Source organism: Prionailurus viverrinus, chromosome A2 (assembly GCF_022837055.1).
Source record: "Prionailurus viverrinus isolate Anna chromosome A2, UM_Priviv_1.0, whole genome shotgun sequence".
NCBI classification, from domain to species: domain Eukaryota; kingdom Metazoa; phylum Chordata; class Mammalia; order Carnivora; family Felidae; genus Prionailurus; species Prionailurus viverrinus.
Window position 1 is genome coordinate 115,002,389 of NC_062562.1, and position 19,729 is coordinate 115,022,117.

General features: G+C 40.5%; 1 protein-coding gene across 5 annotated transcripts in view; it reads right to left on the minus strand.

The window, feature by feature from the left end:
- RAPGEF5 (Rap guanine nucleotide exchange factor 5) overlaps positions 1-19,729 on the minus strand; it is a 309,698-nt gene that overhangs the window by 81,054 nt on the left and 208,915 nt on the right. The window contains exon 10 of one of the 5 annotated variants that reach the window (XM_047834021.1): positions 14,413-14,487. The exons of the other annotated variants lie outside the window; for them this stretch is intronic. Within the exon in view, the coding sequence (XP_047689977.1) occupies positions 14,413-14,487 (75 nt within the window). The remainder of the gene's footprint in view (positions 1-14,412; positions 14,488-19,729) is intronic. 5 annotated transcript variants of the gene reach the window in all.

Consider the following 19,729-nt stretch of genomic DNA (forward strand, 5'->3'; position numbering starts at 1 on the left):
ACATTTTAAAAGGCAGAATTCTATGTTGCAAGGCGCAAAGGTGATTCTTACTGTGAGGTTTCCCTCCCTCTCCACTTAGTCACATTCCTATTTTACAATGCTCATCACAGGAGCTAGTTGTGTTTCGAACTTGAATGTTATAATTATTTATTCTATCTACCAAAATAAGCCTCCATGCAACTAACATATAAGAGACCATGTAACTAACACAGCACTAGGAAGGCATTCACTAAATGGTATTGTCCTTGGGTCTAGGGCACATAAAAAGGGGGTGGGCATGAACAGATCAAATTGTGGGCTAAATTATGAACTGGGCAAGATGTATATTTTGTACTCTCTTATCTCCTCCTGCTCGGCCCTGATCGAGATCTTCAGCAACTTCTCATGGCCCAGTGTTCCATCATCAAACCTGTCTGAAGCAGGCAGCATCAGATAAACTTTCAGATGGAGAAAACAAAGAATCACCAGGCTTGATGCCATGGCATTCAATAAGTCATACAAGCAGCACAAATTGTAATGCTGTTGCCCCTCAAGTTTATGAAAATAGTACTTAAAGATCTTAACTTATTTATAGGAAGGCGTTTGCTATGGACTGAATGTGCCCCCCTCCCAAAATTCCTATGTTGAAACCTAATCCCCAGTGGGAAGGTATCTAGAGGTGGGACCTTTGGGAGGTGATTAGGTCATGAGGGTGGAGCCCTCATGAATGGAATTGGTGCCCTTCTAAAAGAGCCCCCAGAAAGTTCCTTTGCCTCTTCCACCACCTGAGGACACAATGAAATGATGGCTATGAACCAGAAAGCAACCTCTCATTACACTGTGAATTTGCCAAAGCCTTGATCTTGAACTTCTAGCCTCCAGAACTGTGACAAAAAAAATCTCCATTGTTTATAAGCCACTCGGTGTGTTGTGTCCTGTCATAACAGCCTGCATGGATTAAGACAGCATGCAGAGCCAAGAGCTTGTTAGGGCTCCTTCATCGCATGGCCTTCTTGGTCTAACCTTGAGCCTATCAGGCCCAGGCAGCTAATGCACTGGAACTCTAACCTAACTGTTGGAGGGGACGTGGTTTACCCTCATGCTGGTAGCCAAAGCAGGCCAAACTGCTTGGTGGGTCACACAACAGGTGTGTCTAAGTTTTGGTGAGGCTCAAAATTACTAGGGTAGCCAGTTTTCAGTCCTAGATGGTCTGTGTGGTTTGGAAAAGCCATCAAGGGTCAGAATTAAAAGAGAAGGGGGTTGGGAAGGGCTGAGCATTGTATCAGGACCACAGCTAAACCAGCTCAGGCCAAGGCAAAGCTCAAGAACCAGCAAAGGAAAAATGGAGTGCTGGCAGGAACAGAGTTAAACATGGCAGGGATCAGAGGAGTCGGTGAGACTGTGGGCATCTGTGCCCACCCAACTTGGGTACACAGAGACAGGCAGGTTAAGGCTGGTGGGACTTCTAGTGCATTAGCTGACTGGGCCTGATAGGCTCAAGCACTGGGCAGATACTGAATTGTACTCTTTAAAATGTGAATTTTACCTCAAAAACCAACTAACCCACCCCCAAACTACCCCCAAACTGGGCTGTGATAAGCCTGTGGGCACAGGATTTTGCTGACTAGGGTACACAGGGCCCTATGCCAAGGAGCTACAAAGAGTTCTGAGAAACATGCCCTGGGAGGTATAGTTCATGTAGCTGGAATGTCTAAGAAAGAAAAGCTCAGGAGAATGAAATCCTGGTAGGTAATTTCCATTCTCTGAGCTACCCTTCCTGTGGGAGAGCAAGCCATAGGATTACTCATGATGTTCTGGAAAGGTGACCTTCCATTAATGGGTGGCCAGATAAAAGAGGCTGATTGTGTTTCAATTTAAGGAAGTACTGACAACAGATACGGAATGAGCTTTCCCTTAAGCTAGAGCAGAGCCTGTCAACAATATTATGCAACAAGGGAAGATGGTTCTTCAGTTAGAGTGGGTCCAGACAAGATGACCTTGGTATCTTATCCGATATTAAGATTCCACAAAATTCACTGTTTTGACTTCAGCTTTCTCACAAAAGCCCAAAGTATTAGCTCTCCTAAATAGCAAAGACGCACATGATTTAGCAGTTAGGTATCTCTTTATCTTGTGCTACGGAAATTCACGCACAGCTTTGAAAACCAAACCACCAATGCCCACATCTATTCTTGTACCGTAAATGTGGGTATGGCAGAATTAAAATACTTATCAGAAAACAAATCTCCCCAGCCAGAAACAATTTTGTCTGAAAACAACCTTCACAGAATTTGCTGACAATGTATCTCATGATTCTTTTTTCTCATGGAGAAAAAGTAAAAGTCTGATGAAGAGAATACACTAAGAAAAAGATTAAGTAAGCAGATGTGTGTCAAGGAGAGCAGTGGTTTAGACTTCCTGGACCACGAAGCACTGACCTGACAATTACATCTTTGCACAGGCTACTCTGGCACAAAGAGTAAATAATGATAACTGGTTCCTTTTTTTTTTTTTCCCCCAATCCCACACATACTGAGATTAAAACTCAACCGAAAGCCTAAAGAGAACTAATAGGATTCATCATCCCCAAACTCACAAAATCCAGGTACAGTCTGCTTTTCCATAGGCATAAAAGCAAACACAAAGTTGTTAGTGAATATGACCAAACTCCCACAGGAACCCGGTAAACATGTCTGGATGGAAAGCTGTGGCTGCTAGAGAAGAACAGTATTTATTAAATTTCATTGCCTCTAGTAATTATTACTATGTACAACAAGTTTTCTAAGGATCCTAATATCAGGGCAAGCCTAGGAATTTTATCCCGAGGCCAACTTCAGCAAGTCAACCTAATGAACAACTGAGAAGAAGAAATAGGAATAGGCTGAAATATCTTGAAATATAAAGTCATTATCTTTTCATCCCAAGTATACTGCAATACGCTGTATTAGCTTGATTGATTACTCTGGCAAAAAAGGAGAGGCACACTCAGCTAGAGTTCTGCAAGTGTTTAATGAAGGGATTACTTACAGAAGTGCAGGTAGCTTGGAGGAAATTAACCAGAAAACGGTGGCATAACCAGCAAAGAGGGAGATCTTAACCACCCTTGGGCTTTCAAGCAAGAGGAGGTAACAGTGAGGGCTGGATCCCACCGGGAGCTGGGGATGTCAATGAGAGGCTCCCAGGGAGGAGCTATAGTCATGGAGGGGTGCAGTCATGGCCACAACTGTGGGAGGAAGCAGGACAGAGGTGGGAAAAACCACCACCCTGACCTTCCTTCCCTTCTGTGCTCTGATCTCCTGTGGGGGCCCCCAGTGGCCACATCCCATTTGGAGGTGGCATCCACTGGGTGATACAGTCCACAGGAGTCAGGACTCACTGGCCCACCAGCACAGAGCAGAGGTACAAATGGAGGAGAGGATGTAATGCAGATGGTGTGGCATGTCTGACCTTTCCATTTTCAGAGAAGCTTGGGTCAACTTACCATTAACTTAGATGCTTCCACATAGGTCATGGAGTCCATCATCTCGTTGTCAGGAAAGCAACTCAAAAATCTAAGAGCTTTAGAGTAGCGTATGTTAGTATTCCCCTACCTGACTTAATCTAATCCCTGCATGCTTTAGCATCTTAATAGTCTTCCTACATGGGTTTACTACAATTCAGATTCCCCCTTGCTCCATACCCAACATTCCCTATGTGATCCCTGAGAGCCGTTAAACCATAAAGATGTAATTTTTATCATAAAAGCTTAATTTTTTTAGTTTATTTATTTTGAGAGAGAGAGAGAGAGAAAGAACATGAGTAGGGCAAGGTCGTTGAGAAGAAGAGACAGAATCCCAAGCAGGCTCCACACTATCAGTAAAAGCTTATATTTTGATAAGTATTTCCCAGCAAGTCCTCCTCTGGTTCCAGTATAAAAGTTCTTGGTTGAGGACCAGATTTGGGGGTGAGGATGAAGGGGAGAAAGGAGAGGGGAAATGGCAAGACAAGTTCTACTCTGATATTAGCTGCATGAGAACAGGGGCTTGGTTTCGTTCTCTGTACTGTTGTTACCATTTGGAACAACAGTGCCTGTAAATCAATGATGGGCCTGGTGAATTATGGATAAGTGGACAGATACTGTCCATCAGAATGGCCCAAGATTAAGGACAGAGAGATAGGGGCAAGGAGGCAGGGGTTCAGCCACACAGGGATTCAGTCCAGATAGCAGGCTAGGGCAGAAAGGAGAAATTCAAGTTATAAGCCTACAGAACAAAAGGACAAGATCTAGATCGCCTGTAGCTAGGAGCTGATACCCCAAAGTCAGATGTAGGCAAAAAGTCTGAGTAATGGACACAGCTCACCCATATGAGAAACGAAGCTTGATTCTGACTCCGAGACCTTGTGAGCCACTTCTCATCCAGGGATGGCCCTGTCCTCACAGAGAGTCTGGGTTCACAGCTGCAGAGGCAGCCGCAAACTATCCTGAGTGGAGAGAAGTTACAGGGTTTGCCTTATCTAAAGTAAAATCCCACAACCATTTAATAGCTGTGTTCCGGGAGGAAAATGTACTCCCCAAATCCCAAAATGTCATTTGAAATATGAGGATTTATGCTTCTCAGAAGGTTCTTAGGCACTAAAAGACTGTGTATGCAAAAGGCCTAGCATCGTACCACCAAACTACCTTTATCATCACCAATTCCCAGATAAAATAATTTGCTGAACAATCAACACATATGGTCCATTTGTATTTCATTGGTAATAACCAATTCTTAGCACAAAAATCAAACTCAGATGATGGCAGCCCTTCAAAGAACCTATGACCTGAATTCAGTTAAACTGATAGTCACCAAAGCGAAGACAGACCTGCCTGAGTTCAAATCCTAGATTTGCTGGGTGGTCTTAATGGGGCTGTTCAATCTCTCTCAGCAACAGTTTTCCTTCCTGTGAAATGCGGTAATACCAACCTTACTGACCTAGTTATGAGTGCTGGACATAGAGAAAGCACTCAATAAATGGATGCAGAACAACATAAAACTATACCGTAAGTGTATGCCATCCAAGCATATGAAGGACAAAATGTTACAAACTGAATTTTTATCAGGGCCTTGCTATAATTTTGTTCACATGTATGTGTTTAAATATCATCCATATTTAAAGAAACACAAATAATGTTATCAAACTTTTTCAGTTGCACTGAAAACTACTCCGTCTGGTGCTGTATGTACCACAGAGAGCCAGAGGCCATCACAGCAAGTTAATTACAGAGCTCACTGAACTTGGAGGAAAGAAGGCTGGATGCCCTCTGTTAGAGAACTGGGATGGGGATTGAGAACCTTCATTTTCATGGGAGTGCAAGATAGTTTCTCTCTGGCATCCACCTCACCCCTCAAGCCTAAGTCTCTCTCACCAAAAAGCCATATACTTCTAGAAGGTAAAATCTAAAAGAAGCGAGACAATGAATTTCAGTGATCTCTGACTTTTACATTTTTCAAATAAAATTTTAAGCTTTTTTTTAAGGAGCTTTATGAGCTCCTCGTCTTTGGGAGGGGTTCCTGACTATCTGTAAAGGAGGAGTCAGCATCTTTTAGCACGAGCAAGTCTAACGTGTAAACACGAGAAAACATCAGCAGCAATCAACAACCTGTGATGTCAGCCATTGTCACTGGGGTCAGGCCACTGAATCCCCCTGCTTCTGTCGATTTTCTGCCCCAGACATGATGGTCATTTCTTTCTGAGACTCATGAGTTACATACACTCACCCTTGTTAGTGGACCCAAGGAAATAAATATACAAAGGATCAGCTGGGAATCACCCAAGTCTCACCTCTTAGTTTCTCTGGAATTAAGATGTCTAGGTCAAAAGGCAATTGAGGACATTGCCTTGTGCATATATAACCTGATAGAAACCTACCTGAAGGTAATTCAGAAGATAGGAGGATGCTTCAAATCCTAGATCTGTAAGCATTTCCTAACATGCAGAAGAACAAAGGGGAAAAAATTCAACGACCAGGGTCCCTGGAGAAAAACTGTCAATATTTTGCAAATGTGAATTCCGTCAATACGTGGCATCCACGCAGACGGATACACTTGCGACGTATCTGCGAAAACCTGAGATGATTTAGTGCCGGCAACAGCTCTTATTTCTGTCTCTCATTACTGGTTTATCCTGACGGCCCTCAAAATACAATACGTGTGTTACCGGAGACAGAAAAAAAAAAAAATCTGAAATCTTGTTTCCTAGATTTTACAAATGTGACAAATATAAATGTTATCTAGAAATATCTTCTAGTTTCCAAGTATTCTCAAATAATTTCAACTGCGTGTGTGTGTCCCTGCATGTGTGTGTGACATACTTGCAAAGTTATTCTAAAGGGAAAATATCTTGACACTCTCCCCAAGCAGCCGAGAGATGGGATGAAAACCTATGCTAAATTAAGACTCAAAGTTTCCACATTTTAGTTGTAGATATCCTTGTCACTTGGGGTTTGAATAAGGCACAGTAGTTTTATAGAAGCCTTTAAAATCTGAGTAACAAGAGGACAGTAGGGATTTTTAGCACAGTACTTGATAAGCTAGCCCTGACTGTTCCCTATAACTTTGGCTTCTCCTTCCAAATTCCTCCTGTAGGAAATTCAGTTATTTGAAAATACTTCGCCATTAAGTGAAAACCTAATTATCAACTGAAATTACTTGAAAAAGCGAGCTCTGAACAGACTCAGAAGTATTCTTCAAATTTACAAAGTTGTGAATGCTTGAAATTTGCTACGAGTAGATCTAAAGTGTTCTCACCACACACAGACATACACATATCATGTGACTGTGAGGTACGGATATGTTAATTACCTTGATTGGGATAATCACTCCAATGTATGCATACATCAAAACATCCCATTGTACACTTCATATGTGGTTTTTATTTGTCAATGATATCTCAGTAAAGCCAGAAAACAAGTTTTAATAAAAAGTAAAGAAAGTATAAAGTAATATGCTTGGAAAATGGGAAGGCTCCAAGTCAAGGAACTCTGTAACTCTTCCCAAATCTCTTTTGCGTTTATGTAAATGTGTGTTTACGTGTGTGTGTCTGCGTGTGTGCACACATACGCATGCATTTTTAACTTTAGAGAGGGCAAAGCAGTAATAAAAGAGGCAGCCTGAGTACATACGCAAGTTAGGGAATGAAAAATTCCTAGTTAGCGTACCAACTGCTAGATCATATGGCATGGAGACAAGGAAACACAAGCAACTTAAGAAAATATTCTTGTTTTTTCATGTTTTGTACATTCCTTGGTGTTTTTAGAGAGGTACACCTTTGGTCTCTGCAGTAAACATCTCAAAAACCTCATTCCCCAGCTTGAAAGCAGACTGGGAGAAAGGTAAGATTGTATTACTCTTGGTTCATTGCAAAAGTATAGAAAGTTGGTATTAAAATAGGTTAAGAGAATTTAAAAGGCAATGGAATATTGCTAAAACTATGTGAGAGGCATACAAACAAAATTAGAAGGTAAAAAAAAAAAGGGAGAGACGTGGTTAAAATAAGACAAAAATAAATTTGGTTGCATAGTATTGGTCTTTCTCCCTCTTTTTCTGGGGTGGGGGATGGGTGTGTGTGAAGAAAAGATACACTGGAAAGAAATGGAAGTACCTCAATGATACAATATAGATAAAAATACTTTCTATTTTTCTGAATATTAACTTGTACTTGGGTGCCAAAGAGGATCGAAATCATCATAGACAAACCTGCCTAGGGTAAAATCCTTGCTCCGTAAACTGTGATTCAAGATTCAAAGCTTCTGTCTACTTTTTACCAAGTATGAATTCTCCCAAAGGCTTGTCTACACTTAGAAACTGACTGTTGGTCATGAATCTCCCGGTCTTTTCTGCCTGCTTTTTCAGGTAAATTCCCTATAGTACAAAATCTTTCATTGAAAGCTGAAAATCTCCATAGAACTGGAAGCCTGGATCTGGTAAAACTTTGGATTTGTACAGATTTGGTTTGGTTGAACTTGGGAAAAACATCTCAAACCACCTACAAATGCCTTCTCTGTTGGATTCAAACATTGATTGAAAGCCTAGCGCTAGACACTGGGGATGAAAGTCCAAATAAAAATGGGGATTGCCCTCAAAGAGTAAATTCTTTATAGGAGAGCTATAAATCTGCATTTTTTTTTAAAGGAGTAGTTTGGAGCTAGGCTGTGGATAGTGGTTAGTTAATGAACTTATTAGCCAGTATAAACAGCTAGTCCACTTCCTTGTTATTTCTAAGAGTTCAAGGCAGTAAGATCTAACATTTTTTTGGTTTGTCATTATTTGGGAATTGCATTTCTCAATCCTCTTCAGGACATTCTGAACTCAGGAAAACAATTCCAAGTATTTAATGACTTGACATGAAATATAACTATAATACCCTGATAGCAGAGGTACTTGTAGCTGGATATGCTCGATCAGCCATCTGTCCCATATCAACACTATTTCACAGAGAGTAAATTTTTAGAAGTTCTATCCACAGGAGTATTTTTAGAACATAAAAGAACAGAATGATTCTTGGCATTGATAGACATGTTCCATCATAGTAGAAAAGGCCTACTGAAAGCCTCCTGGGTAATCAATTGTTATCTGCTATGAAATGGCAACAATTTCCCAAGAAGTACCAACACTCAAAAGTAAGGATGCTGATGAATTTGGGGGGAGGGGGGGTGGTGTCTTCAAGTTAAGAAAAGAATTTGAGAGGTAGAAGAAATCTTAGAGCACTCATCTCCTAACTTTATAGATGAGAAAACTGAAGCTCAAAGAGGTAATGTGACTCACTCCATTTGTACTCAATATATTTAATCTGGAGGAAGTTGGTTAACAGAATTGTAATCCCTCCAGAATAAAATGGATTTTTTAAACACTGGTAACAAAATAGTAAATCAACTGAAGACAGAAGCGAAAAGTTCAATTCTAGAAGAAATAGAAGAAAATAAAATTGAGTATCTGGCCACAGAATGGGGAAGGACTTTTTCATTTTCACGGTATTTTTAAAAATTAAAAAATGTGAATCAACTGTTTTGCTCATATACATATAAAAATAAGTAAACAAGAAACAAATGGGAGAAAACTACATGCAGCAAATAGGATGCATAGGCTTAATATATAAAGAACTTATTCAAATCAATGAGAAAAATTCCAATGGAAAAATGGGCAAAGGAGGTAAACAGGTTATTTATAGAAGAAAGATAATGGATTGATATAAATTGCAAATATCCAACCTCATTAGAAATTTGAATTTGAACTAGGTAATACTTTCCCCCCATCAACCAAAAAAAAAAAAAAATAATTAATTTTTCCCCGTGAGAATCACAATGTTCAATGAGGGTAAGGGTGAGGACATTACAAAACAAGTACTTTCACGTATCGCTGATGTAAGTGAAAACTGGCACAAGCTTTATGGAAAGTAACTGAGCAAAAACATAAAAGAGATGAACATTTCATACCTGTAAGTAGAAATTACTAAGCTAGGAGTTTATCCTTAAGAAATATAAAATTAGGGCGCCTAGGTGGCTCAGTCGGTTAAGTATGAGACTCTTGGTTTTGGCTCACATCATGATCTTGTGGTTCATGAGTTTCCAGGTCCAGCTCCACGATGACAGTGCAGAGCCTGCTTGGAATTTTCCTCTCGCTCTGTCTCTACCCCTCCTCTGCTCACACACACACACACACACACACACACACACACACACACACGCGCGCGCGCGCTCTCTCTCTCTCTCTCTCAAAATAAATCAAACTTTATTTTAAAAATTTAGGTAAAAAATTTTCTAGAGTTGTATATGTCAGATCATTTATAACAGCAAATTTGTAAACATATTTGTGCCCAAACTGAAGGGTGATTAAGTAAAGTACACCACGAAAACATAAGGCAAGACTCATAATGTATATACTGACACACTGGGCAAGGTGAGGGACAATCATGGTTGCCCACTAAATTTTTCTTCCTGTAGCTTTCTAATATTTCTAAATTTTCTGCAAAAGCCGTGCATTACTTTTGCAATCAGTAGAACAATTTTAAACCAAAAAAAAAAAATCTTTCACAGAAATGTGCTATAAACTCCAGCAAGGTGCCTAATACCTTGCTGTCGATTGTTAAAACACCTATAACCTCTTCAAGAAACTTGTTTTCAGAAGCAAATTCAATCAGTAAAACAGGCCCCAAACTATAAACAGTATACTATTTTAAAAAGTGTATTTCGTAGCTAGCACATGGGAGGAGGGGAAAATGGCAAATGCCAACAATATGTAACTTTCTTTAGATTTGAGAAGTATGACCTTTGCCTTTTATGATTTATGTCCTTTCCCGGTCCTAACCCAGGAAGTACAAAATGATGCTGAATTTAGCAAATGCCTCACAGGAATGTGAAGTAACAATTTTCTGGAAACAAATACCTTATTCAAAGTATGCCCCTTTCTTCTGTGTGTAGGGTGGTCCTCTTCAGTCTCCTATCTTTGTTCTCTCCCTCCGTAGAGAGGGGAGGGGGCCTTTGAGGCTCAAATCACATCTTGCTCACTCCTGTCTCTGCTCTGTTTTGTGTGGTGCCTGGGTCATAGGTGCTCAACAAATGTTTTTCTTAATGAATGAAGGCAAGACTAAATTAACCTTAGCCAGGTATTTGAAAAATCTGCTCTATATATGAAAAGGAGAAAGTTCTACTGAGCTTAAAAATTGGGCCCTCAACCAAGTTAATTTTATGTGTAATGGCTGAATGATCACTACTGGCAGCAGCAAGCTGAATAGCTATTTGGCTGCCACCCATCCTCACCTACTAGGATTCTTTCTCATCATGTCTCTGAGCTCGGGCTTGGGAATCCGAGATAAGCTGCTAATGGTAGACAAACTCAACGTCTGATGAGGGATGCTGGCTTCTGTCTGAAGATCTCAGCGCAGTTAGGTAAGTGACCGAATTCTCCAGCGTTGGCAGGTCACCACAGTCAACCAAGGAATGCACTGTCAATTCCCTCCGGGTCTCCCATGAGCCTGTGTTACCCAGCTCTTCTCTTTAGGGCCCCTCAGACTGCTATGCCTGCAGCCTGCCATCCTCTGTCACTCAGAAGGAAGAGACACCATTTCTGGCTTTTCTCTTCCGGATTGAAGTAGTCTCAAAAACTTAGGTTTAGGCCAAAATGGACTAGCAAAATTTCTTCCACCATATTCTTCACCAGAGGTTCTGGAGTCACCAGATGTGATACGTAAGAGTAGAGATCAGGGCAAAGATGCCAAAGTGGCAAGCCTTGCAGAGGCGTGGGGGGGGGGGGGTGGTGTACAACAAGACAAACAACAGCTGCAGGTGTTGGATACACCGAGGGCTCTCTGATCTTTATGAACAAGGATTTTTCCAGGGTGTGGTGAACTTTCCTCAGGTCTGTGCAGATCTCTGCTCTATGCCAAGATTATGAATAATACTGAAGGACAGGAATCTGAGATTTACCAAGTTGGGACGGAAATGTGATCTACTTAAAATTGAGATAAAGTCAGGCTTGATTGCCAAATTATAATGGAAATGGCATTTAATAGTTCAACAAGTCATGAAACGTTTCTGTCCACAAGCATCTGGCATTCAAGTATATTCCTCAGAAGACAATCAGAATAAAATTGGCTCTCTGCTTCATTCCAAGATTTCTTCTCTTGGATTTTAAGGTTAGTCAGAATTCTGCCTCACCCACACTCAAAATCTTCCCTTTACCACCTTGGTTGGCTTATCCCCTAACCTCAAACCTGTTTCTCTAAATCAGCACCAACTGGGGCCATGTGTGTTACCTGTTTCTGCCATTTTTATATTTTGTAGTTCTGTTCACTTCCATCTTTTAAAATTCCAGTCATACAAATTACTAGAGGACACAGTATTATCTCCATGGCTTCAATTACCCTCTTGGTTCCCATGTTTTTAGAGTTATCTCTGAGTATCGTTTTAATACTGAGATAATTTTTTAGAGCTCTGCCTCCCTATGGCTATTTGATGAAAAGCACTGAATGATCCCATTTATTTTTTGCGGAAAAAATTGCTTGTGCCTGCTTTTGGGAGTTGCTGGGTTAATTTTCTGATAGGGAAACTGGTAATAAATAGGGGAGAAGCAGTTCATCAGAAATGTTTTATGGGGACAAAGGTCATTTCAATCAAGCTAGCCTCACTTTATGTCCCCACAAACTCCATTTTTAGGAACACAGATAAAAACACCAAGATTGAATTATAACTTTCTCTAACAAACCTAAAAGATCTCTAGTAATTATTATTTTTATTGATTTTTTTGCTTCTGATTACAGACATTAAAAGGTATCTATTTTTACAAGAAGAATATCATTAATGGACATATTTCTAACCTTTTCTTGTGATTAACAAACTTCCAACAGAATTAATGGACTGTATAGTATTTATTGCCCATTTTAGAGGAACACTTTATAATCCTATTTAGCAGGTGCCAGTTTTTGATTGAAAGTTTTTCTTACCCAAACAATCAGGACACAGGATATCTCAAGTTCTTCCCATTGGCTATGACTCTCAGAGGAAAACTCCAGGATACTCAGACTGATTGCAAAAAATAACGCATCATCACAATCCCCCAATTTGTAATAACAGTAAGTTCACTGAGCAGCAAGAAAGTGATAGCATCCATCAAGCATAAAATTCAGTTTAGGATTTTATTATGCATTGCACCATTTGGGGATCATTAGACTTCTGTATTCATAAGAGTGTCAATATGAAGCTTGTTTTACCTCTATAAATCCTAGCCAAGGCAAGATCATGAAAGGTTTAGGGACTCATCTGTCTGAAGCACCATTCTCTCTCCTCATTGACTGCAGAAGGCCAAGATTTTACCTTATTTCTATCCTACCCCCACTTTTGCAATCACCAAGATATGCTCTTATGACTCATTAAGTTTTCATGAGCCTCCCTACAAATCCCTACCCCCAAGCCACTTCCTGCCATCTTAATTGTCTTATTATCACCATTAGTCTCTCCCTCTATGTGTTTCTTGGATCTCGAGGAGCCCCTAATCCTTTATTCTGACTCAGCTTGCCTCAATCATGCCCAGCCATTCCTGGAACCTGAACAAAGAGGACATTTACAAGGGCTTCTTAAAATTGTTGAGCCTTGTTCACTTAATTATGGACAAATGTACAGTAAATGAATCTACATGCCATATCTTATTTCTCCATTTGTTTTTTTAATATAGGAGGGAAATCCTGGAAAACAACAACCACCAGAAAAATTAAGAAATCTATTCCAGGTAAACCTAAGGGCTGTAGCATCAACTTCTACAGAAAAAAAAAACAAACCTTTCCTGCTTCAGTAATGGAATGGACTTTTTTTTTTAATTGAAGACAAATTTTTATGTAATGAAAAATAAGAACATGGTCATGTTTTAAGTAAAATGTGGGTATTTAACATGATTTATCAGAGAAATATGTACTGCACACTTGGCCGCAGTCTGTTATGTTCTGTTATGGTATTTTAAGCAATCTTCTATTTTTGCTATCTTAAGACAACATTTAGGGCTGCTGTATGCCAGATGGAATCCTCCTTCAATCCATTTCCCATTGCAAAAGGAAAAAAAAATTCTTTCCATCTTATATGGAAATCTTTTATACATTTCTTTTCCTCATCTTTATCAACTGAAGTATTTGAATCACTCAGAAATCACCAAACTTTGGCTGAATCAATATGAGGCAAACATTATACCACAGAGTAAGTATTTTTAAAGTGAACATATAAGCTTATGTCATTAACAGAAAGTATTCACATGACACGCAAGCTCAAAATTCATTTCTATAAAAACAGGACTGAATCACAGCCAGCGTTTTCAAGAAAATGATAGTGTCGTGGTGTATTTTAGGGTAAAGCTAAAGAATCAGAATTGAGCTATAATTGGACATTCTGCCTTCCCAGGGACTTTAGCTCAAGTTCACGGACTGGAGCTCCTCACACGAAATCCTTAGTTTATGCTGGTGACTGCTTCTGTAAAACCAACAGAGAAGCCTGTGAAAAAAGGAAGCGGGTGTGACCCATCTTCCTGCAAACCCATTCTGGCGCTGCAGCAGAGGAGTCTCAAAAATTCAACTGTAAATCACCTTCTTCTCTCTTGCTTATAAAATTCTTCACAAGAGCTCAAAGCTATCTGGCTAGGAGCACACAATTTTTGGCTAAGCCTGTAAGGTTCTGCATCCTCTGGCCCCTGTGGCCCTCCCCCTGCGGCCATGCCCCAGCCACCTGGTTCTGCCCCTGGGGCTGCAGCATCATCTCTTGGCATGAGCCGTTCACACTGGCATCCTCACTCGTGTTCCCTCATCTGCCAGCAATGCCTGTCTTTCCTCAGTTCTCCTAGTGATGCCTCTGGCCCTTCAGATTCTCTCTTCCTCAGGGACGTATGCATGTCTCCCTAGACCCCTGTGACAAGCTTCCATAGCACTCTGCAGAACACTTACCACACAGAGAACTGTGAATTCAGCCTCTGAATTTCTTGCAGTGTTAGCTCTCTGCAGGCTTTGATGTATCAGGACCTTCCACGGGAATGAAAGCACTTTATAAGTTGGTACCTATTGTCTTCCTTCTCCCTGAGATCTCTTCATGTTCTTATTTCTCCAAGCCTCAGTGGTACACAGTTGTCATGAAATACTGTCCATCTGTCTGTGAAGGACTGTCCATCTGTCTGTGCATCTTTTCCCTACCTTTTGGTGTTAAGGCATCCATTATGAACAAAAAATGAAACCAAACTACCAAAGATTTCTAGTGTTACCTAATCAGACAACAATCTAGAAGGTAATGATATTGTTATATTATTAGCAATAATGCAGATCAGGCCTTGATGGGGGTAGAAAGGAAAATAATGCAAGGTTGTCCAGGGTCTGGAGTAAGATATACCACTGAGGCAGGGAGGGAGGGGGGGGAGGGCATAAACAAAAGAAAAATAACCTGATTCTCAATATCTCATTTTTTTTTTTTTTCAACGTTTATTTATTTTTGGGACAGAGAGAGACAGAGCACGAACTGGGGAGGGGCAGAGAGAGAGGGAGACACAGAATCGGAAACAGGCTCCAGGCTCTGAGCCATCAGCCCAGAGCCTGACGCGGGGCTCGAACTCACGGACCGCGAGATCGTGACCTGGCTGAAGTCGGACGCCCAACCGACTGCGCCACCCAGGCGCCCCATCTCAATATCTCATTTTAATGATTTCTCAGACATTTTATTTAAAAAATTTTTCTAATGTTTATTTATTTTTGAAAGAAAGAGAGAGGCAGACAGAGAGGGAGACACAGAATCTGAAGTAGACTCCAGGCTCTGAGCTGTCAGCACAGAGCCCGATGTGGGGCTTGAACTCATGGATCAGGAGATCATGACCTGAGCTGAAGCCAGACGCTTAACCAACTGAGCCACCCAGGTGCCCCTCTCAGACATTTTAGAGATGATACAACTACTTTAATTCTATAAGAGTAAGAACTTTATCAACCTAGGGAGCAGCATCTGTCCCATGGGGAATACAAGATCTTTGAGAACATGATCTTGATAAATCTAACTGAGCCAGTATCACTTTTCTTAACTGGGCTTTTTAAAATAAACTTGAGTATTTAAAAAAACAAATGCCATAATGACAAATTTCTCTCTTTAAAAACGTTGAAACTCATTAAAAAAAAAATCAGTGTCAGGACTTGCAATGGGCTTCTTGTGAGAACTTAAAAACAGAGCTAATGAGCAGATGGCTCCACCAGACAGCATGAGCACGCCGCTTTCACTGGCAGCTCAGCTGCCATTTTCCTGGCAAATAAACAAATAAATAAATAATTGCAACAAACCAGAATTTAAAGAGCACGGAAAGCGAACCACACTTGTAAGCCTTGCTGTGGAATGCAGAGGAGCATGGGCTGCTGCAGTTGTGAAATGTGTTTACTAGGGGTGTTTCCCTCTCTCAATGTCTGTCACAGTAGTAAAACACTTGAATAAATACCGTCTTGGAGATTACTTGTTTCCATGTGTGAATTCCCCCCCCCCCAGCTCACTTGTAAACTTCTGGGAGGCATGAACCATCTTCTACCATTTTTTGTGTTACTCTGTGGCCATATTAATCCTGATCAAAAATGAACTAGAATCATTCATTCAAATAAGTCTCCTTCCTATGAAAGGGGACCTTAGCACGAAACCAACGCAAAGTCAAGTTTTTGTTATTAAGAAAAACAACATCATGTCTACACAGCGGTTTGTCAGGAGGGCAACTTAACATATTATGAATTGCCCATTATATGTACCTGAATTCTGGCTTTCATTATTAAGCAATAATGTTACAAAATTCTGTTTGTAGTTAAGTAGTTTCTTGGTTAAACTAAATTGTTGATAAACTTTGAGTAATGCCATGGTTGCTCTAAACTTTACTTGCCTACATACATAATGCAAGTTTGAATACAGAATGATAAAACCACTTTTGCTTTTAGTGTTTCATGTAGAGTAAAAAGAGGGCTTTCACCTTATGCTTAGCCTTATTTTTAAAACAAAGTAATAGACCAAAGAGAAGTTGGAAAAAAGGCAGAGACTAACTTTTAATAGGTGAAATAAGAGGGACAGCAGCCAGAATACCCTAGGTCTCCCCTAGTCATCTGTGAACAAGGAAGCCTTTGACGTAGGCAGAATTGCAGGATGAGGCTGCAGGAAACAGGGAAAAGGAAATCCTGGTTGAGGCTGAGTGACAGGGACGCTACCCTGGCAGCAGACTATGCCAAGGTTAAGTTTCAGAATGTGCAAAATCCCCTTCCCACCCATATTTCATAAGTGAATGGGAAAAGGGGAAGGAAGTAGGGTGGGTCCTCAGTCTTAACAAAGGAACTGGAGAAAACCGGTGGGGAGAGGGAGGGCTATAGACAGAGTCCCTAGGGAAGCACTGCTTAGCAGAGCTCTCACACACATTTTACAGACCCACATTTCTGCACTTCAGAATTTAGGAACTCACTTTAGCAGCTACTACTGCCATGTATACACTACAAGTCAATATGCTACCAAAGCTACATTTTAGGAATAGTTTGGTTCTTCTGGGCAATAGTACCATTGTGTCCCAGAAAAGTATCCACCTCTAGATATATTCTTTAATACAGCTATTTCACGGCTACAAAAGTATGAGCAGTTTACATGCTGTTCAAATCTAACTTAGGACTCAAACGAAGCAGGCACCTTCACATTCTCTTTTATCCTTCCCACATCTGCCACCACCATTCCTTCCTTATGTAATTGTTCTGTCTGTTCCATGGAGGGTGGTCCTGGTCATTCTTCTTTCTTGAGATTATCATGATTCTGGATGTCCCAGGTTCCTGTCCTTATCAGCCCTGCCTCCTGCAATGACTGGGGAGAGAAGACGCAGCCAGAAGCCATCAGACTTGAGTCCGCTCTAGCCCAGCTCTCACATCACACTTTACCTCTGCTGTAACAGAGAATCCTGTTTCCCTGGGTGTAAATTCTTCTTCTAACTTCTGTGTATCTCTTTGGAGATTATCAACACTGTCTCCTTATATCTCAGTTATCTGCGTCATTGTCTTCTCTCTACACCTGACTGTACTTCTTCAGGGTAGAAGCCACCATAGTTATTCTGAATCCCCTAGGACACCGGCTTTAATAAAGGTATATGGAATGAATAAATGATCAACAGCATTCTAAAATAACAGCTTAGTAATGCCAACTCAGATTACATGGGCCAAGAGAGCATCCCTAAAATCACAGATAATTCTGAACAAGGCACACACATCATTGCAGGAAATGCCAAAGCTTTGGCTAAATTAATTTTAATTATTAAAATTAAAATCAGTTAATTTTGTGACTACCAGAGACTGTCTGCCCAAGGAATTTTCCAATGGTCTGGTATGAGAAGATGGTTTATGCGGTTCCCATGCTGTAAGCCAGAACCCTGACCCGACAATTTGCCAGGGAGATAAACACTGAGTGCTCTAGATACTCAGGTGTCTGTGTCTCAGACACCTGAAATATACTGCAAGGAAACAAAGCAAGGTAAATGTCTTGTAGCTTCTCACCAAAGGTACCAACCATTCTAATGCTAAACGGAACATTCTTATGTCTACCACTATACCAAAGAAGCCTTAATAAAAACTTAAAAAATGCTTAATATAACACACATTCTTACCCCGCACCCCTCCCCATCACCAGCCATCAAATACTGCCAGTTTTACCATCTCAGTGACTCCTGTCATCTACAACCTTCTTATTTCCCAAGTTACCACCTTGGTTCAGGCTTTCACCTTTCACTGACTCACTATCATAGTTTTCTAAGGATTCTCTCAAACACTTTCCTCTTTTCCACTCATTTTTTCCTCTAAGCCAATGCCAGAAAGATCTTACTTAGGAAGACCGCACCTGATTGTGCCACACTTCCTTCCCTTCATCGATGGCTTCCCTTTGCCAGAAAGGCAAGCCTAAACTCCTTTCAGTGCCTTACGAGGTCTTACACAAATGAATCGTAACCTCTCTTACAGCCCACTCCCCTTCATTCCCCATGAATTGCCCAGGGCTCAAGTCATGTGTCTTTTGCTAGTCCTGTGACTTCGAGGCTCTTCCCTGTCAAACTGTGCTGTGACCATTAGCCTTCCAGGTCAAGCCTGAACGTCCCCATTTGGTAACATGTGCCCCTTCCTCTGTTAATATAATCAGATTAAGATGGGGAAATATGATGTCTACATAAGAGGTAATTTCTTTAAAGAGTTGATGACCCAATGTTAATCCCACTATCATCATGTTTAGAAGAAATAACCAACTTCTGTCCCCTTCTTCAAGTTCTCACATCATAATTTTCAACACTTAGTAATGAGCGTTGCCTAATTTTACCTACAGCTTGTTAATATAAAATAAGAAAACCAAGTGCTTCCTGAGAAACTTGTGTTGATTATACATTTAAATATTTTTCTTTCAGAAATACCTTGGCAAAAGCACAGTGAAGTGTTTCTCTAATTGCATGCATTTATAATAATGGCATTGACCAGTTTAAGAAAATATTAGAAATGCCCTACCCAGAAAGCTCTAAGCTCCTATTTGTAACAAGATGTGCCAGCAACAAAAGCTTTATTCTTTTTCTATTCAGTAGTACTTTAAGAAGGAGCTGTTTCATTTTGGCACTATGCATTTAAAGGGATGTGGTATTCTAGAACTGTAGATGCAGTGTAGTTTAGTTTAAAAAAAAAAAATCAATGGGTAACTTAGATTCTAACTCAAATTTCACCATTGTCTACTTAAATAACTTTGGCCCAGGAATGGTAGATGACGTAGCTGAAGCATTTTAAAATCGTAAAAGAAAGGAAATCTGTATCTAACTCCGGGGCTTGGTCATTATTGTTACCTTTGTAAAAGAAGAAACTGCGGGCCTAGGTTTACATTAAGTAAATGACCGTTTCCTCTGTACATACTGCGTGTTATCCCCGGGTTTTCATGAGCCAGAGCAGATGACTACCACTGAAAAGAGATTGAGGGCAGGGAGCACAGTGAACTCAGAGTGCAAGCCAATGTGTATACAGCTCTATCAAATGCTCAAGACGTAAATGAGCAAGATAATCGACCAGATGGGGTTTTTTTTTGCTAATACATTACTGCAAAAAGTATAAGCATCTAGTGTCAAATAATCCATAGAGTAGAGCCCTGTATAAATATCAGCTTGCAGAGCAGATCAGTTCAACTGCTGTCATCTTGCATGGAGGGACATGGCAGAATGGCTGAGATTATGTTCATCACTAAGGAGGAAAGATCCTGAATATTCACCTCTCC